The 21,550-nt window shown below is 38.2% G+C and overlaps 1 protein-coding gene across 1 annotated transcript in view; it reads right to left on the bottom strand.

The window, feature by feature from the left end:
* Positions 1-11,425: 11,425 nt before the first annotated feature.
* Positions 11,426-21,550, bottom strand: part of LOC104540707 (betaine--homocysteine S-methyltransferase 1) — a 14,823-nt gene continuing 4,698 nt past the window's right edge. The window contains exons 3-8 of the mRNA XM_010184573.1: positions 20,078-20,196; positions 17,912-18,103; positions 17,184-17,331; positions 15,660-15,842; positions 12,294-12,522; positions 11,426-11,789 (exon numbers count right to left, since the gene is read on the bottom strand). Of these exons, the coding sequence (XP_010182875.1) occupies positions 11,615-11,789; positions 12,294-12,522; positions 15,660-15,842; positions 17,184-17,331; positions 17,912-18,103; positions 20,078-20,196 (1,046 nt within the window). The 3' untranslated portion in view covers positions 11,426-11,614. The remainder of the gene's footprint in view (positions 11,790-12,293; positions 12,523-15,659; positions 15,843-17,183; positions 17,332-17,911; positions 18,104-20,077; positions 20,197-21,550) is intronic.

The raw sequence follows: 21,550 nt of genomic DNA, 5'->3' as shown, positions 1-21,550 counted from the left end.
AGGTTATCTTGCAGGTTCTCCTCTGCTGCACCTCATGTCTGCCAGCCTTTATTTTTGACACACATTTGAAATGTATATAGAGAGTTTTCCTTCCCTCGTACAGAACACTCCTCGTGACTGGATCTGCCTTTTCCTCTGTCTTTCAGATGAAGAAGTACTTTTGTCAGTGCAACTGATCAGCTAACTTGAAACTGCTTAGGCAAGCCATCACTTAAATGTTTGTGTTTCCAGAGGTCTAGCAACAAATAAAAAATGCGTATTGATCCTTGGAACAACTCTTACTTCGTTTTTGATTAAGAACTCTTTTTAATTTATACCACTAAAATAATCTGTTCCCTTGTCATGTTCCTTACCATGAAACAGGCAAAGTTACACTTTCCATGCAATGATATTATCTATTATGGTTAGGGACCTTGTATGTTTTGTACTTATTCACTTATTTTTGTAGAATTTACATTTTAGCTTTCTGCAAAGTAATGAACGGGCAATTTTAAGATTTTAGGTTGGATATGCCTTTGCAGTATAAGTTCTTTTTTTGTCTTGTTTCTTTCTAGGATGTATCTTTGAATGCCACTGAAAAAGTTATTCCGGAGTTTTGCTTATTTGCTGTCGAAGCCAGGAACCTCTGAGCCAGTGAAGGATTTGTTTTATGCCCTGTGTCACAATTTTTATTTTGTCATTTTTAATATAACAACATGACAATGTGAGGTTCAGATTGGAGATTAGGAAAAATTTCTTTACCAAAAGGGTTATCAAGCACTGGAACGGGTTGCTCAGAGAAGATGTTGAGTCACCATCCCTGGAGGTATTTAGAAGACTCTAGATATAGCACTTAGGGACATGGTTTAGTGGTGAACTTGACAGTGTTAGGTAAACAGTTGGGACTCGATGATCTTAAGGGTTTTTCCAACCTAAATGATTCTATGATTCTATGATTTCCAGGCTGTGTTTATACAGATTGTGATTTAGGACATGACTGGTCTGGCCTACTTATCTGAGTGGGAAATGCAAAAGTATTTTGGGTGCCTTCCTTGCTCCCAGTTGTTGCTACTGATAGAGTGAGTAGAGCATGGAGTATAAGGAGATGCAGATGACAGTAGTGAAGGGGACAAAGCTACTACCATAACCTACTGCAGAGCTCCTGTATAGTCACTGTTTTCTACTGCAAGCTGTGCTTCTTATGACAGAGGTGGGCCAGGTGGTGCTTAGAGCATTAGCTCTACCCTTGTTAAGTGCCAGACTATGTAGCAGTAAGGTGGCATACTTTCAAGAATACCTTTCCTACAGTAGTGCAAGAAAGTGAAAGGGAAGACTCAGAGGAATATGGATCTCTGATAATGTGGTTCCCAGTCTGTTGGTAAGAATAACAGCTACATACTGCTCCAATTGTGAAGGTTGTGTCAGGGTCAGAACTTTCTTTTGCTTATTGGAAGAAATCAGAAACTGAGATGAAAAAGGACTTGTCCTAACAGTAGGATATTTTTTCCAATGATGGCATCTGATTCATGCTTTCTTAGCATGGAAACTGCTCTGCAAAAATCTTGGCTACTTTGATCTGAGGCCTCCAGGGATTTGACCCATCCCCAACAGAGAAGGGCGGCAGTTATATATCTCTGAAATATTTCAGCTATCACCTGTCCTTTGGTCTGTTCTACCTCTCACTGTGGCATAGCCACCACATCAGTTCTGTACTTTCACTAAGAATAAGGATGAGAATGCAATGGGTCACTGTAGCAGCCCTTTACTCACTATAGAGTTCTATTCAGGGAAAATTATTTCTGTAAAAGTTGATCTTTCTGGAACCATACAAACCCAGATGTTGTAGTGGCAGAGAACTATATGCTACAGAGGAATGAGATGACACTGTCGATTATCGTAATTTACTTTCCCAGTATTGCACTCAAAAAGAAAGATATTAAATGCTGAAATACAAGAGAGAAAACAATGGAGAATTAGGATATTGTTGGTGTCTGGCTGCAAGTCATTATACTGTGGGATGGAAGACGCATGGATGTGAGTGAAAATGACTAAGGAACAAAATTTCCTACCTGATTTTCAGTACTTCTTTGTATGGAGTGTTGTCTGGTTCTTCCACCAGCATTGGGGAACCAAAATTGTTTCCATCATTTCAAGTGCAGAATGATTATTTAATTGCTGAGAAGTCTCCAAATGGATTATCCTGACAGGATGCTTCAGCTGACAGAGATGACTGAGGATATCTTCAGTTTCCTAAAATAAGCTTTAACTGGAAAATTTAAATGCACACTCCTGCTCTTAGCACACCCTATATATACATGTGTGTGTGTGTATATATAAATAATCTAAGTCTTTATTTTCAACCTTTTCTGCAGTACTTGAAAATATATTTGCTACACTTTCTGTAGATTTTTAAGTCTCCAGTCAGGATCAGTAACAGGCACTATCCCAAAAGATACCAAAACAGTTCTGAATTCACTGACTGAACTCCCAGTGCTGCAAGACCATTTGTACAGGCAGATATTTGTGCCAACAGTAAGATTCTTGCCAGACTGCGTCCTTAGACAAGAAGTAATATATCAAATAGAAAAGAAAGAAAATAACAAATGAAATGTAAATGGTCGTACCATGCATTTGTCTTTGTTGTTTAATATAGCTAGATTAAGGTTTTAATGGAATCTAAAGGACTACATTTTTGGCTACAGCATGACAAGCTATCTTATGTATGAGCTGTATGTAATTATATTGAAAACAAACTTTGCTTCAAGAACATTTTTGGCTCCACTGTGCAATAACACAAAGGGCCTTTGTTATGCTCTCAGCAGAGTTATTTATGGATTGCAAGGGACTTACTAAAGGACAGTTTCATTTGATGGTATTCACCCACTAACTCAAATTTGAATGTAGTGACTTAGTTTCATACAAATCATAATTACTAATGTGATCAACCACACAAAGATTTCTGAAACTAGAAATGGGATTGCTCTACAAATTCAGACCTGGAACAGGAGTAGAGTTGAGTTTCAGATCCAGGGCTTTGAACGAGCCAGCATGGAAAATCCGACAAAAGGCTTTGCATAATTCACATCAATTATAATCATCTTCAGTTGAATTGAAAATGAGGCTCTTGGTCTCTTAAATGGAAAAAAAAGTCATGGAGAGCAGAGGGAGCAAACAGCCTGTTTGGAATAAAGGAATGTGAGGGCAAAGGGGGTTTGTGAACATCTGCCAGAAGCTCCCACAGGATTTTCTGAAGCTAGGTATGGGGACTGTCCTCTGTCTCACCTAAAATTGCCATTAGATTAAAGAATTACTTTCAGAAATTCGACTTTCCCCAGATTTTTCCTGCCTGACCTGTGGGACTTGGGAAGCATCCAATGTCAACTTTCTGTTCTACTTCAAACTCAGCATGACTGTGGACAAGCTCTGTAGGGCCATATTCAGACCACTTGCTGTCAGTACAAACCTTTGGTTTTGCAGCTGCTGTGGCATCTAGCTTTAAGAGAGTGCCGCTCAGCAATTCTTGTTTATACAAGACTGGAAGACTCAGCTTCCCTATGCCACCAGTGGAGGTGTTGTTTATGATAGTGAAGTTAGCTTGAACCAGTCTGAATGTAGCCTCTGTTCATTCTTTTGCTTTGGCTTCCCAGCTATAAAATAGATGGTCAGCAGCTATTTACCTCACTGTGTTCCTGTAAAATTAAACACTTTAAAAGAGTATGCAGCACTGAGATATTGTAAGGAGGGAGGTTATATAAATGTAATCCAATTATATAAGCTTCTTCAGATGAATTGCACTTGCATTACCATAACCTTCTGCTCCGTCCTTGTTGTTTATTCGTGCTGTTAGTGGTTGCAGAAACTAGATGTTATTTCAGATGAGGGATCCCAGTCTTATTTTCTTTATCTGGTTAAGAATTTTGTTTTGGCCTTGCAAAGTCTTCGCAGGTCACATTGGCTCCATCCCTGGTTGCAAACACCAAATGTTTCTCATCATCAGGGATAGTTTTCTGAAGAATTTCAACATTTCTTTACTATAGCATCTCCCTCCTTGCCATTCCAAGATCCATTATAGCCTATAGCTACCAATTAACTCAAAGTTCACTATGACCCTGTGAGAAATGGCAACAAATGTAGTTTGGATGGAAGGAGGTACATGTATTAGATTCAGGAAACAAGTAGAGCAACTTGGCATCATAATCAGTTCACTGCTTACAAGCTATTCCTTGACATTGTGCTGTTCTTTAGTTATTAACCAAATAATTTACTGCAATAATTTACTCTTAATTTAGATATTAACCAAAAGCACCAGATTCTAGCAGGTCCTTATTGTTCTGAGTGATTGATGGCATTGTTCTGTTTCCTTTAGAAACCACTGAGGGCAGCAGGTTTTCACATGGAAAATATTACTATCTTTCATGTGTAAGGAAATCTAGAGCTGTGAGTATCACACATTTTTTTATTTTAATGAATTCCATGCATCAGGTCACTGAAGGTTATAACAAAAATGTCACTGTGTGCTCCTGTAAATGGATGTGATTTTTGCTGGTTTATGGAAGCTTGATGTAATGTTTTTTATGAGCAGAAAAAACCTGAAGAATGTCCAACCAGATGTGTCTGCAAAGCACCTTTTATGGCTATAGGGTGCCCGTAGGATTGGATTAATAATTAAGTCTATCACTTGCACAACACACGTTTAGATACTACTTTTAGAAACAAGGCCAGCATATGAGAACAAAAAAATCAGAAGAGCTTTGATTTCTTAGCTACAACTAGCTAGCTGAGTAATGGAATAAACTGTGTTAATAAGAAATCTCTTTATGCTTCTGATAAATAACTCTTTGTTAACCAGACATCCAATTAAAACAGATCCTGTTCTAGCCAGACTGTTAAACTGAGCCATGAACAGTAAACACATACCTAGTAGTGAACACAGTCCATCCTTAAGCTTAGTGCCCCCTACTGTGGTTAGCTAAACTGTGTGATGTCTGTTTGCCTTGGTCTTGGCTACTCAGCTATGCCACAGGGAAGTATACCAGCTCAGAGGTCTGGAGTGAAGTGCTTTGTTCTGTCAGCATTGAATGCTCACCTGTGTGATATGCCTTACTATTAATAACCCAAGGGAATACTGATTTAGATCCATGATTTTCTGTGTATATTAGTGAGAACACAATAGCTCATCAGGTTTGCAGACAATTTCGGCATGATTTTTGCAGGAAACTTTGAACCAAGGGCCAAATCTTTCTTTGGCCAAACAATTTTCTGCAAACAATTTAAAAAGTGCTGACAGTTACTATTTAGACATAGTCCTGTCTTCTTTCTGTCCTCAGCTGAGGACAACTTCCTGACACAGCTTTTCAATAATACCTCAGGGTACTCAAAGCTGAATATTCTGGTAAAAAATTGCAAGGAATAGTGAAAGGCATGTTGCACCTTGAACAGTTCATAACAATTCTGTCCAGCATAAAGGAAAAGCATGAACAGACCTCCTTTACTTTTGTACTCCTATGCAGCGTTACTTCCACAGGCTTACATGACAAAACTGATGGACTATTTTAATTTTCTAGCCAAAGACAACTGGAGTGAGAGTTGTCCTGGCCATGTTCTCACACCTTTGCAATGTCCCATATTCCCACATGTGGGACGAAGGTAGTGGGTAAGAGACAAGTCTATAATCTTTATGCCACCCAAGGATTGCGTCCTTTCCAGGTAAACACAGGTAATCCAGTTTCTATCCCTTTGTGCTGGTGTATCAGTGTGAATAGAATGGAACACATACAGCTTCCAAAAAAAAAAGCAAATTGCCTTTCAGGTCAATGGTGCAAATACTAATTAAGAGTCCTGTCTGCCTAGCAGAACTAGCAAAACCAGTCACATTAAACATAGGGGTAACAGCATAAAGTAGCATGGAATAACAATTACTTGTCTGAGACAAAAATCCCCATATGAATAAAAGTGTCAGAAAAGGCAGCAGAAGGTTTAAAGAATATAGCCTCAATTTCCTGTTCAGTTACGGGGCAGTCTTGCCAGGGTAGCAGACAGAAACCTGGCAAGGCCTAGCCCTGCAGAAGGCAGTAGCTACAGTGAATGCGGCACTGCACACCCATCAGATCAGCTAAATTCTGCCCTGTTGTGTGGTAGATGCAGTGTTGTGTGGCATTTAATGCACACAGTGCCTCTTTGCTTCTGTATTACTCACTGTGTAGGACAAACACACAAGTATGCAGATTTGAGGACTGCTGGTGAAAATTCTTAACTACTAAGAACTAAACTTTGGAAATTTGCATTCTAATAATGTCAGAACTTCTGAGTACTGTTAGGGGGAGGCAAGGAGAAGGTAGTGTTTAGATATATTTTAAATTTTACATTTTTTAATGTAAAGTTTTTCCAACTTTTTTCTCCACTGTCCTGTGCCTTATAATTTAAAATGCTTGTCTACATTGTATGTCATATGATTATTGAAAATAAGAGCTGATCTGGCCATATTAAAAGGAAAACTTCAGTTCAGTCCTTTTGTTATAGTAGTAGAATAAGACCAAAATATTGTGCAATTGGAGGTTTTGCGTAACACCTGCTATAACTTGTTACCCTATCTGCCAAAAGGCAAAGACTAGCCTACTTGGCTGAACGAGTGTAGTCTCTTTCTAGCACGCTTTTGATTTGCAAACAATTAATTTGCAAAGCAGGGCTTATTTGCTTTTGACAATCTCACGCCTGTGTTTCAGTTGTCACTTGATCTCTTTCTTCAATTGCACTGAAATTATGATATACAAATGAACGTTACAAAACTCTTGAACCACCCATCAATAACTGGTAATGCTTGTAAAGTATTTTTAGATTGATGCATGTTTGCTATTGTTTTTTAAAGTTGTGAGATAGTTTTTTCTCCCTTTTCTAAACATACATTTCTTCAATTTGCTTTGAAATTCATTTCTTAGCAACTACTCTCTATTCTAATTGCATCAATTCCTGTTACCCAAATTTGCTTTTCTTTTCAGATTTACAACGTTACTGGAGACAGAAGCCCTGAAGTAAAGTTGACCAAAATATATGGAAAGCCATCTTCAGATTCCTAAAGTTGAGATGTAACTGATTGCTTTCTGTCTCAGGATATAACCAGAGGTATACACTGTTGACTAAATTAGTGTCATAATTCCATGAAATTCTTTGTAGTGGAGGTTGCTATGTCATATAAAACTTACATCAGATACTATCTCTCTTAATAAAATAGAGCATAAAGAAAAGGTAATGAAGATTTTTTTGTAATGAAACAAGATGCTGAAATAATATATTTTATTATTATATTCTACCCATCCTATTTCAATGGTGTCTGCACTTAATTTAATATGTTGCAGGATGAAATGAGATTAGTTTATGTTTGCTATTTTATAAAGTTAGAGGAGTAAAACGAGACAGGCATATGATTCCACTTCTTTAAAAGAATTAGATTTTAAAAATGTCACTGCACCCACCACTGTGTTTATGTATAGAGCTGAAAAAGAAGGCATGAGCTACAAACTGCTTTAGGAAGAAATCTGTGGTACATGGAGATTTCAGATTTGGTAGAATTCCTAGAAAACTCTTTTCAAAATAACAGGTTAAAAACCTGAATTTTCTGTGAATTTGTATCTTACTCCAAAATTTTCTTCTTTACAAAAATACCCTCCTTGCTTTCTTGCAGTTTGCAGATAAATCACAGAATCATACAGAACCACAGAATCATTAAGGTTGGAAGAGACCTCTAAGATCATCAAGTTCAATCATCAATCTAACACCACTGTGCCCACTAAACCGTGTCCCAAAGTGCCATGTCCACATGCTTCTTGAACACCTCCAGGGATGGTGACTCCCTGGGCAGCCTGTTCCAGTGTTTGACCACTCTTTCAGTAAAGAAATTTTTCCTAATATCCAGTCTGCACTACCCCTGGTGCAACTTGAGGCTGTTCCTCTGGTCCTATCACCAGCTACATGGAAGAGACCAACACCCACCTCCCTCTACCCTTCTTTCAGGTAGCTGTGAGAGTGAGAAGGTCTCCTCTCAGTCTCCTCTTTTCCAAACTAAACAATCCCAACTCCCTCAGCCACTCCTCGTAAGACTTGTGCTAGAGACCCTTCACCAGCTTTGCTGCCCTTTTCTGGACACGCTCCAATGCCTTTATATCCTTTCTGTAGTGAGGGGCCCAAAACTGCACACAGCAGGTTTGGCCTCACCAGTGCTGAGTACAGGGGAAGGATCACTTCCCAACTCCTGCTGGCCACACTATTTCTGATCCAAGCCAGGATGTCATTGGCCTTCTTGGCCACCTGGGCACATTGCTGGCTCATGTTCAGTTGCTGTCAAGCAGCACCCCCAGGTACTTTTCTGCTTGGCAGCTTTCCAGCCACTCATCCCCAAGCCTGTTGCATTGCATGGGGTTGCTGTGACCCAAGTGCAGGACCCAGTATTTAGCCTTGTTAAACCTCATATGATTGGCCTCAGCCCATTGATCCAGCCTATCTCAAGTCCCTCTGCAGAGCCTTCCTACCCTTGAGCAGAGCAACACCCCCACCCAGTTTGGTGTCATCTGCATCAGGCCAACACCTGTCCATTAAGTAGCATGTTTTTAGGCCTCTTTTTAATGGAGTTCTGGAAAACTTTGGAGATGTCTAAAAATGTAGCCATCTTCTCATGTGCAGCATGGAGGGCTTGTAGTCTCTGAAGTTTATGGTCTGTTCAGATCTCTCTTGTCCTGATATTTAGCCTCATGAGTAGAAGTTTATTCTTTAGATAGCAAAGACTTCAGATTTTCTCTTCTGGATCTGAACTTCAAAGGTTCAGATCACTTCACTTCTGCTTCCAGGTAAAAAAAATAACAGAGGTAGAAAGCTCTGGGAAAAGATCTGATGAAGGTGATCTCTACATTTATGATGAATGAGAGACGCGGAGAGCAGAGAGAAAGCATGAATGAAAAGGGTCTGTTCAACCAAGAGAGAAACAAGGAATGTACGTAAATCTTCAAATGTATGGAAGACTTCACCAAAGACTAAGGGAATAAATTCTTCATGTCTGTAATGATCTGGGAAGAAATATTAGGAAAAATTTGTTAAGAATAGTGAAGTAACCAGACTGCCTTGGGTTGGCACAGAAGGTCCATCATTAGGTGTGTTTCCAAAAAGTTAAACAATATCTTCTCCTATGAATAGCTGATCCTGTCTTAGAGTACTAAATACAGGAGTGGACCTTCAAAGCCCCTTTTACTTCCTATCTAAGTTTTTAGATGGGCTTTCTAACAAAGAAAATTTCCTAGGATTTTGCTCTCAGCCTGTCTAATTCCCTTAACAAGTTATATAATAAAACATTAGAAAGCTTTAAAATATCTAACAATTCCCTTACCACTTACTAAGTTGTCACTCAGAAAGAAATGAAAAATAAAGCTTTGCTGGCATTGCTGCTCAGGGTTTTTTGTTTTGTTTTGGTGTGGTTTGGTTTTTATGGGGGTGTGTGTTGGTGGTGGTTTTTTACATTTTGGTGTTCTGTGTAATCAATAATGCACTCAGTCAACTTGTTTTCACCTCACTGTCAATTTCTTTCTAAGCCTAGCCTGTGATATGAATCAAACAGGGACTGTATAGCTTCCCTCTTGGGTCAGCTCTCATTTTGAATGGTATCAATTAGCCTTTTAAATATTATCATTGTTATTGTCTATTAAAATTAGTCCTTATTAAACTGGTTATCTAAAAATAAATGCTTAAGATAGTTCATCTTCTTGAATATTACAATTCTTCAATATTCGGTGTTGTGAACTCATTCACTTCAATACAAATTTCTGTGTGTTTGGGCAGTTTCAAAAAAATCAGTCCAGCTGCTTATGTAAAGTATGATGGTCAAGCTGCATCTTTTGCCACAGGAAGTCCCTAAACTGTTAATGATTGTTCAAAAGACTTTTTCATCAATCGTAGCTTGTATTTTAAGCCACTTTACCATGCATACATCTTTAATGCTACATGCATTTTGGTAGTGACCAAAGATCTAGCCTTTTTGTTTTACTGATATTTCATCACTCCACTTTCTGCAGGGGAAACATCCAGAACGGAAAGAGTTTAATGTAGAGCATATATACTAACATAGATGCTTTCCAAATAATCTACATTTTAAAATATCCACCTTCCTGATTTGTCTACTTTTGGCTTTCAGGCAAAATTTCCAGCTAGTAACTACTTGAATCTGTTATAAGCTTAGTGAAGGCAGATGGGTTTTTCTAAAACCTATGTGCCAATAAAAGTCTGAGAAGGATACCTAAGTTTCCTATTAAAGTGTTGCATATTTAAATGTTTTCTGAACTGCAGAATATCAACATGGATAGAAATAATAAGCTTGTACATAAAAAGTAGTCTAACAAAAGCTTTCAACACTAACTTTGAGAATGATATTTTCATAAAGGTAGTAGCTTTAATGTAGAACAGGTGGGAATGATGTTCTAAAGAGAAATCCAAGTTGTGTGGTATTTCACAAAAATAAACTATGGAAATGTGTCCTTTATGAGTTCCAAGTGTACTGACATCCTTCCTTAAGAAAACCCTTCTCAGAAAATTCCGTGTACAAATATCTATGAGTTTTCTTAATTTAGGTGGCTTGATCTATTTCCTAATGGGTTTTCATGTCTTCTTATAGCTAAGATTCCAGAGCGAATCAGTAAGCTTAAAAAATAATGGAATGTTCTATTACTCTTGTAGACATGAGTTATATTTTAGGAAGCTTCAGTTTTTAAGTTGTATTTTGAGATAACCAAGTGTTTAAAATGAGATATCCCAAATTCACCTGGATCATTTGAAAATTAGTTGTTTACTAGAAGTATGGTATTCTGTTTGAGCTATTATGATTTAGAGTTGTGAAGATAATACAACACTATTCCATCCTATTACTTTTAATTTATTTGATTAAAAAAAAACCAACAAAACAACAAACCACCAGAATAATCTTGTAGGACTTGTAGTCTCCAGAGGAGTAAATCTTGTGGACATGGTACCTTGAGACAAAGCCAGTGAGTTATTTACCTGTCATTTTTCTTTCCTAAAATGTCTCTGAACCTTGCTCCTGCATAAGAAATTCCTGCAATATCTCATTCTCTTTATCTTTTGATTCTACAGGTAACTATGTGTGACTACAGGTAACTATGTCTGAAGCACTGCCAGTCTGTGGGTCCCTGAAGTAGCCCTCCACAAATCTTGAGGTGTGAGGAAGCCCCTACATAATCCAAAACTGGAAACAGAATCAGGAAGGGAATTCCATTCATACCATATTTGTAGGTGTTTTTTTATCTTTTCACAGGTGAGGTGAGTCAATAATTACTTTCTATGTATTTCTGTGTTTACCCAATTAATGGCGTGTAGCTAACAAAAGCACAATTCAAACCTTGGAATTCAAACCACAGAATTCAGACTTCCTTCTGACTGGGTATTCTCTAAACTATTTGTCCAGAGAAAGGTTTTATTATGAAAGTTGGATATATTTAATCTGTAATCACATTCTTTCTGCGTTTTTTTCTCTTTCATTACAAGTTATCTGATCAATCAACAGGGTTCATATCTTCATAGATTTTCTTGTGAAGCATGAGGCAATTTGTAGTTAAATCACTAACATTTATGCAACTGCAGTGGGTTAGAACTTCTGTTTCTGGAAGAGCTCCTTTAGCTGTTGTTCACTTGTTGCTTCTTTCTGTTGCATCAGCTCCCTGGTTCCTTTGGTCACTCCCCAGCCATCTGGCTTTGACATTGAAGGACAATATGGCCTGCCTGAAGCAGGCTTCAGATTCTCCCAGTATTCTTTTCTTGCCCTAAAGAAAGAAAAGGAAACTTAAAGAGTTTTCTAGCACCTCACAATACTAAGGAACATGTGGCTTAAATCAAAGGGTCATCTAACTTGCATAGGCTGACTTTATATTGACATACAAGAGCATGAAGGAAAGCATGCAATGATATGCTACATGCTTAAAAAGTTTATTTTCATCCTTGAAAGAAACAGTGTAAGCCACTCACCATTAGGAACTGTTTTACAGCAGTCTGTCAGTTTTTTTATCTTAACTTCCATGAATTACTTTTACATTAATTCAGACCAAATCTTCATTTTTAAGAGGGATGAGAATTTCTGGAGCTCTCCTACTGCCCCTTCACCCCTTTCCCTGCTCCCAGATGAGCTTTAATTCTTCAAAATTATTAAAACATAGGATGTTTGCAGTGGTAGTTAGACCTCCATATCAGTTAAGCCAGTCTGCTGCATCGACTGCTATAACCCTTTGCAAGAAGTATGTTGGTATGCTTTCCAGTTCAGATACACATACCTTGCTCTGACCCAGGGTTTGGTATGCATGCTCAGGCTATCACCCCAGCTACCATGTTTCTCAGAAGCTTCTGGCAAAAATCCTCTTTCAGGACCTAGCTCCTCAGCTATTGCTCGGACATGATATGGCTCAAATCCACAGCAACCTCCAATGTAACGAATTCCTAAGTCATAGGCCTTCCTTGCATATTTTTGAATATCCCATCTGGTTACAATTCTTGGCTCCAGACCTGCAAAAAAATTAATATTTTAAGTTTCCATCACACTCTATTTCAGCACATTTTTTGGTAAGAAATTATGTTGTTGAGACACTTGCACGTTGTTTATGAAACTAGTTGTAGATGTAGATATACATCTTTGATCTGAACTAGAATTAATGATGCAAACTTTCAGAAGTCTAGCTTTCAGATTCTGCTATGCTCTTGTAAGTGTTTCTGGCCTTGCAAAACAGCACCTAGTATCTTCTGAGGCTGATCAAGCCCTAAGTAACATGCTTGCCATTCTCCCAGAGTTCTTACCTGGAGTACTTTAAATCATATGCCTGCATTTCCAAAGAGTTCCTAATTAGGAATCAGTATCTGGGAAACCTGATTACAGTACTCTAATTTGTGAAAGAAAAAGGTATCAGCCTACCTGCAAAAGGAATAAGCCTGCTCATTATTCCTCAGGAACGCTTACTACACTTTTTTCCATGATCAGCTAGTGGCAGACAGTTGTGGAAAATGGACTGAGAGACACCCTGAGGAGAAGAACTTGGGGGTGTTGGTTGACAAGAAGCTTAAAATGACCTGGCAAGGTACACTCACATCCTAGAAAGCCAAAGACATCGTGGGCTGCATCAAAAGAAGTGTGGCCAGCAGGTCGAGGGAGGTGATTCTGCCCCTCTATTCCATTCTCATGAGACTCCACCTGGAGTCCTGGATCCAGTTCTGGGGCCCCCAACATAAGGGCATCAAGCTGCTGAAGAAGATCCACAGGAAGGCCACAAAGAAGATCAAAGGTCTTGGAGCACCTGCCCTATGAGCACAGGCTGAGGGAGTTGGGGTTGTTCAGTCTGGAGAAGAAAAAGCTCCAGGGAGACCTTATAGCAGCCTTCCAGTACTGAAGGGGGCCTAAGAGGAAAGATAGGGATGAATTCTTTATCTGGGAGTGTAGTAATAGGATGGGGGGGGGTAACCTTTTAAAGTGAAAGAGGGTAGATTTAGTTTAGGTATTAGGAAGAAATTCTTTACCATGAGGGTGGTGAGGCACTGGAACAGGTTGCCCAGGGAAGTTGTGGATGCCCCCTCCCTGGAAGTGTTCAAAGCCAGTTTGGATGTAGCTTTGAGCAGCCTGGTCTAGTGGGAGGTGTCCTTGCAGAGGGGGTTGGAATCAGCTGACCTTTAAGGTCCCTTCCAACCCAAACCATTCTGTGGTTCTGTGAATCAGTCCTTGGGCTTCAGGAGTAGAAGGACAGCAACAACCTGTCCTCTCTGAAGAGGCAGGGATAGACTCCGCCATAAGAACCAGCTACACATGTGGTGAAGCGTGGTGACTGAAATCAAGCAGTATTCTATGAAAAGAAGTTGCCACTTAAGTCATATTTGGTGGGATTTTTCCCTTCCCAAAATTGACTAACATGCTATTTGCCATAACTGTCAAGGGACTTCTTTTCTTGGCTGTATTCAGAATTAAATACCTATATCTTAAGTTTATATTAACATGTGCAGTAAAAAAGAGATTGAAATTGTCTCCATTTTTTTTAATGAGAAGGTTGTAACCTGCTCCTAGATTAGCCCCTCTAGATATCTACTCTTAACGAGAGATAACAAGGTACGCTTTGACTGACCAGGACATTTCTTTCTAAAAAATTGTCCTTGCTCAACAGGTCACATTTTAGAACAATTGCAGCAACACAGAAGGGAAAACATAGAAAACTGGAAAAAGTTCTACAGATAAATAAATACTGCTAGCATCTAGATGCCAGAGCTTGCCAACATGACATAGCCAATGCTTTTCTAGAAACTGGGATCCTGTTGGCCTGTACAGAGGTTATGTGCACTTCAAGTATCTAAATACATCTTTGTGTATATTGCCTTCCACAAAAACCAGAGTTAACTGGGTGAGTTCAAAAATTATATACCAAACTGCTTATCTGCCATCAAGTGATCAGTTGCTCCTTCTGTGTATTGAAAACACTCACAGAACCTTCTCAAATTGACTCATGAAAATTCTGAAAGCTGAACTCTCATACAGATTGCTTAAAACACACCAGCCAAGAACCATAACAAACCAAAGAGTGAATCCTTCAATTCACTTGATTACTTACTGTATCCATTCTATCTTTTTTTGCTTGCAATCAAGGAAGTTATAGAAAGGAATGAATCGGATAAATGAGTTCCTAAAACTTTGAAACATTCTAGAATATTTTCAGAACTCAGACATGTTATTATAATTTAATGAATGCCTCAGACTCATGCTTTATTTTTTGCTACAAATTCAAGTTTCGAATGTTTTAATACCTTATTTTATAGTTCGATCTTGAAAAGCAGAATGTATGATACCTGAAAATGAAAGCATTTTTCTAATCAATTTAAAGATGTTTAGGCTGATTTTGTCATCTTAAAGGGATATGATCTTCTACATCACAAGTGGAAATAAGCCCTAAATACACAAGCCTTATATACACAAAGAATTTCTCCTGAGCACACGTGATGGATTCATCTCCAAACTGCTAATCCATTTGTTGGCAACATCAAAGAACATACTCGCTCCTCTGCTTTCTCTCTAATCTCACTTATATTAGACAGTTACACTTGCAAGGCTGAACCATTATGAATGCAATAATCATGCACCTATATCCAGTTCTGCATATGCATTTTACATTAAATCCCTATGTAGGTAAGCATTATAGGTTTTTAAGATAGATGTCACAACTCAGAAAAGTGTGAGGCTCCAATGCAAAAGCAATTAAGTCTGGGTTTCGGGTTTTTTTTAGTGTATTTGCTCTTGTTCATTTCTTTGGACTGCTTACAGCCATTCTTAACAAGATTCTATAGCATGAGGAAGAACTACATTTTTTAACTAACTTTAACTGTTTTCATCATAATTTCACATTCAGTCACACGCTGTGATACTACTGAAATACTCTCACTATATGGATGATCTTTAATCCAGTATTACACTGCAAATCCCTCTATGAAAAATGCAGGATTATTGGGACTGATCCTGTTGTATAGAAAGACACCTTGCAGCTTCAGCTTTACTAGAAGTTGGGGGGAAAAAGGAACAGACAACTGAAAATTAAAAAAATAAAATAAAATTTAAAAAAAGAAATATATATGTATGTATGTATGTATGTATGTATGTATATACACCCTTGTCTTACCAAAAGGAAACTCTGGAAGATCGATAAAACCCTGTTTTCCACAATCAGGTGTATGGAAAGCAAGTGGTTGGGACATCAGATGAGCTTTCAGTTTCGCAGCCTGCAAGCCCTCTTTCATCAGTTTCACAGTTTGCAGGCAAGTATCTGGATCAAAGTGGCAATTGACCCCAACAATAGAAGCACCTATGAGGAGAAAAATAACTTCAAGTCACATCTCTCCAGGAAGTGGGAGGTGAAAGTTCTTAGCTGCAGTGAGCTGAAAACAAGAAACCATCTCAGCAGCTGAATGCCAAGTGAAGTTTTTATTTTCCACCTCTACTTTTATAGCTACAGCTAAGGACCTGACTATGCAGCCAGTCAGGATGTTCACATACTACAGCACTTTCCCATCCATCATTTCCCATACTTTATGGCCAGGTGTTCCAAGACTGAGATATCCTGCCACACACCACGCATACCGTTCAGCCAGTGGTTGAGATAACCCAGGCACACAGTGCTTTGTGTAGCTTTGAACTCCTACTTTTAGGCTTGTCCAAGGTCCTGTTATACTTAATAATAACAGAGTTTAGTCTTTTAAAGATTGCCTTGTATAAATCCCAGCTGCTATTTATTCTCTTAGTAATGTTCTCATGGGAATCCCAGCTTCTGCAGTGCCTTGGCTTGCAGCCTTTTGATGTTTCTCCACATTTAGCCACAGCACTCTAGAAGCAGAGTAGTCCATCTTCACAGCAGCATTATGAAAATAGGGCAGATGGGTTAGAGCCAGCCTCAACTCTGAGGTTCATAATTCCATTTACATCTCAGTTGCACTCCTCTTACCTTCCTGATGATTAGTCACATCTCCCACCCTCATACAGTTGCTTTTCTTATCAGTGCTTAATCAACCAAGACTGGTTATGTACAGCTGTATGAACCTGCTAGCTATTTGCGTAACACAAGTTCTGCCTTTGGATTTCAATTCTAACTCCAAAAGAAAAGAGTAGTTTGGAATAGATACAATAAACAACTGTGCCATTATTTATTATGCCCTTGATTCATTTCTTCTGCCTTTCCCCTTGTTCTGCAGAAAACACAGCCTTCAATAAGCAAAATTATTAATTTTTTCAACCTCTTACTCTTTCATCCTGGATTGGAACTGTGCTCCACACATTTCTAAAAGCATGAGCAGAGAATCAAAGGTGGCTTTGGATTCTGCTTATAAGTTTCATAATTGTGAGCCCAGAATTTGGGGTTGGCTCTGTAACCAAATTTGAGTTTAGGATTTTGCTCTGTTCCTTAACAGCAGCCTGTGGCTACTGCTACCAACACTACCCTGGTTAACAAGGATTTCATAGCTGCATTTCCATGTTTTTTTTACAAGGCTGGTCTACCAAAGTTCACATAAAAGCTTTTCAACAGGGTCAAAACTTTTATCAGATATAATTGGGAAGCTACCTACTTGAGATACACATACATTTATCTCAACATTTAAAGACTTTACTTTGTTTCATACTTTTAAAGGGCATATTAAGACCAGATTCTTACCAGCCTTTACCAGTTGTACAGCACACTCTCCAGGGGGTACACCATGCATGTCTCCTTCTGGACCAATGCACATTGTAGCTGCAACTGGCTTCCCAGATTCTTTCAGAACTTCAACTGCCCAGACAGCCTCTTCAACATGTTCAAAATACTGAAAGAAATTAAAACTGGACTAGTTTCATGTCTTGGAGAAGAAGCATTAATCCATGCAGCAAATTCACCAGCAATACAATGACTTGATTATTTTCTGATTTACATTAACAGAATTCAATTGAGTTCACTGACCACATAGTTAAAACAGAAGTTTAAAAAGTCAGTAAGTAAAACTAAATAAAAAATAACAATACTCTTGTTTCAGAATAAGAATGCCCATGTAGGAGGTTAACCAAGGATTTATCCCCAAAGAACTATTTTAATCTAGAAAAGTAAGCTTAGGTTGATTGCATGTAACTTAGTCAAGTTTACATTAATCTATCCTCTTTGTACCAGTACAGAATTTGACTTGACTGAGGTAGAAATTTAGTTTTCAAAGTCATGTTCTTGGATGCTTGCAGATGCTGCTGTGCATTTAGAAAACTACCTGGTATTACTGGAATAAAAGCATAACAGAAAATTTTGAACAAGGAAGAAATATATACTTGTACTTCCTAAAGCAGATTAAACATCTTAAAGTTAACACTGTGCCAGTTGAAGACATGTACTGTTTTACCTCTGCATATTTACAGATTTACCTCTGCAATTAGGAAGTCCACATTCTTCTTCATAAAGATATCCAGTTGCTTTTGAAAGACTGCTTTAACCTCTGCTTTATCCTTGCAGCTCAAGTATGATGGTGTTTGACTGACTCCTCCAGCCACTAAAGCATCACCATCATTAGCCACTTCTCTTGCAATGTCACAAGCAGCTTCATTCACTTTCTGGCACTGCATGAATACAGATTATGTCAGTTTTACCTAGTCAGAGATATGCATGTAATTTCAGAGCACAAAAAGGACAGAAAGAGTCAAAATAATGGCTTCTTCATGTTCTTTTATAATTTAAATGGATTTTTAAATAATATTGATTAGGAAGATCAGCATCTTTCAAAAAAGTAACAAACATTAGGAAACCAATTTCTTGCCATCTCTAAGTTATCATATTATCAAATAGTACATAACCATACTACCTTTAATACATCTTCAACAAATAGTCTATAAAAAGCAAGTATTTGGTAGGAAGTGGAACTCTTTGCCTTTTAGAAAATGAGTTAGTTACACTTAAGTGTATGCTTTTATTCTGACATTCTGTGGGTGAAAAAATATGTAGCCATTTTAATTTATTTTTAATGTATTTTAGTATTTTGATAATTTTTAAAATGTAAGATACAAAATAACTCATATAGAGTTATTTATGGCATTTAAAAAAAATCATTAATGAACTGATGTCATAGTTACCAATTTCAGAATAGTAAAGGGAAACTTAGCACTCTATGGGATTAATCAATCACCTAGACTGGAAGACACATTCCTTCTATACGTAAATCAAGATGAGTAGAACAGCTGGTGAAAGGGGTTAAGCTGGGAAAAAAAGATTTTGGGAAAAGAATCATTATTTGGGATAGATAACGTGTACTGATTAGAGCAGGTTTCTCTGCAGCCTGTGGACTACTTAGGATCTACACAGGTTTCTCTCAGCTGAAGTTTTCCATGGCTGCCTCAAAAGACCCAATTGATTTTTAAGGCTCTTGCTGGCAGATTGTCATCCATTTGCACTCGTGCTCAGGTACATCTTAGGGAACTCTGGGAGGTGGAGCCATAAACTAGTTAAGGCCTGGAGGAACCTGCTTCTAGAACTGGCAGCAAATCAATCCTGAAAGTTTTGCTGCAATGCATTTCCAATACCACATGTTCTTTCAGCCCTTTGTATAATTTTGTGGGCAGCAAGAGTTGCAGCATGGCTTGTTCCAGGGGCACTGTGTTTCTGGGACTACTCCTTCAAACATTTCAGTTTTGCATCTCTTGAATGTAAAGGTAGAGCATTTCAGATAAATTTGATCATATGACATTTTGGTATGACCTCTTAATTAAGTCTCTAAGTGTTTCCTTAGTGTCCAGATTGTTCTAATTTCTGACTTGGGATATCTTCACAGATACAAACATATTCATTCCTCCCTGCCTCCTGGAGAATACTCTCTAATTTTGCAGAGGTTGAAATAGACAATAGAATGTAAGGTGAAAGGATCAGAGAAAACAATGGCAAATCTTCTCATCTCAAAGGAACTATCTAGAAATGTTTATGCCAGAAGTCACAACGGGGCTGTGGCCTGCATCTAGTGAACACAGCCAACATCCTACAACTCCCTTGTCTAGGGGGAAAGAAAAACACCAACATGGTATTTCTGTTGCTGTAACAGATTACCCTTACACATGAGAAGGTTAATATTGACCACAGTATATGGCCTAGATTTTTTAGTTGTTATTTAATTGAAGATATGATTCTAAAAAACATATCATTCTCATTAGCCACTCTGGGATTCCTCACCATTTTTGCAGTTGATTTGTTTCTCTGGATGTTAAAGCTTTTTTTTTTTTTTTCCTCCAACTGATTTTGCTCTCTGTGCATTTAGTCTTCCCTAAGTTCTTTGTATCAAAACTTCAGTAAACTAACCTCCTCGGAAAAAATAAAAGGTAGGATTCCTCCTTCTCTCTTCATCCTTACACCATTTGTTACTTTTTTGTCCTTTAACTTTGTCTTTCTTGCTATTCCAAACTCTGAAATCGCATAATCTCATTCTTTGGTCCTCAAATATAACCAAAACCATTATGACAAACTAAGAAAGTATTCTATAATATCTCTACTAAACCTCTTGAAATGAATCCTTTTATTTTATATTTCCATCAAAATGGAGTTTTACTCACACTTATTTTCTCAGCTACATAATTGCCCCTGTTCTCTAGTTTGTCCTCACTGGCATAAAAGGTGAATGTCTGCAGAACATTGGATCCAGCTCTAAGGAATTCCCGGTGAAGCTGACGAACTGCAAAGAATTAAACGAGACAAAGAAGAGGTGTTTGGTACAATTATTACTGTTGTTATCTTAAAATTAACTATTTATTGAAGTAATGTTACTGTAAAATAAGTGATAGTGTTTACTAGAAAAGCTATCACAAGAGAGTAGAAGCAGTACCCCAGTCTGCACCTAATTCCTTTCTCCTCACTCTCAGAATTTTAGGTAGAAAGCCTTAGTTATCCTTAGTTATTCTCTGCTAAGAATGACTGAAGATTTCTATTTAGTTTATGCGTAGATTCAGTTTTGCGTGTCACCTACCCTATCTTCTACTTTCTGCAGTGCTACAGACCTCCCAGTTTCACTTTATAGAACTGCATAGTGGTTTAGGAAAGCAAAGCAGACATCTGACAAAAGAACAGGAAAGCCTAACAAGGAATACCAGACAAAAATATCAACAAATGAAAAAGCTGTATTTTTTTATTTAGATCTCATTTTTAAATTTCTCACTCTGGCAGTACTTCTCTGGTAATGGAGACAGTGGCCTTGAACTCACTTTTTTTTCCTCATTCCTTGCTGCATTCTCAGAACCTCCCTCCTTTTCCTTCCTTCCTTCCTTACAAAGACAAGAAAGTCTGGTAGTTCTACTGGTTTTACACCAGCTGGCTCAGCCAGTTGCTCCTTCTGTTCTTTACACCTGCTTTCAAAGTAACATGATGCTTGAGCATGCAGGAGCAAAAAGCAGTAATAGAGAGAAGGCAGCACACTGCACTAAAAGAAATGAACACATTTCCAGTGAAGAGCATATTTATAAATAACCTATAAGGGGCCTATAAAAGTTTTGTAACTACGTTACAGACATAAGCAATACATTCTAGCAAATCAGTAGCAATTCTCAGAAGGCTGGATTCTAACCTATGACTACTGATCACTTGCTTAAAGCAAATCTGTGTGCCAATTTAAGTCATCTGCAACTGCCTTTATGTAAGGCAATGTCTTGCATTCCCTATGCACCAAGACCTGCACTTCCCAAAAGGACATGTGGAGATGGTCAAGGGCTTTTGAGGTGCAAAATAAGTAAGCAAAGGGAAAATAAAGAGCATGGTATAAGTGCTATGTTTTGTAAGATGGAATGTGTAGAGGTCATCACCCTTCAAGCCTTTGCTGGAGCTCTGCATTACCTAAGGCTGTCTGTGACCCTAAGTTAGGCATGCTACACACAAAGAGACACTTGAAGGCTGAAAAGGATTAGATTGAATAAACAGGTAAGCTGTACAAATCAATTTTGTTGATCTCTCTCCTTCTTCCCCCTGTATAAGAGAAAAGGACTGATTTGGAAGGGCAAACACTTAAAACAGAATTTTTTTATCCCCCCCCCCCCCCC

This window comes from Mesitornis unicolor, unplaced genomic scaffold, assembly GCF_000695765.1.
Source record: "Mesitornis unicolor isolate BGI_N332 unplaced genomic scaffold, ASM69576v1 scaffold7815, whole genome shotgun sequence".
Lineage (NCBI taxonomy): Eukaryota > Metazoa > Chordata > Aves > Mesitornithiformes > Mesitornithidae > Mesitornis > Mesitornis unicolor.
The sequence above is the reverse complement of the archived record's forward strand: the minus strand, read 5'-3'. Positions and strand labels throughout refer to the sequence as shown.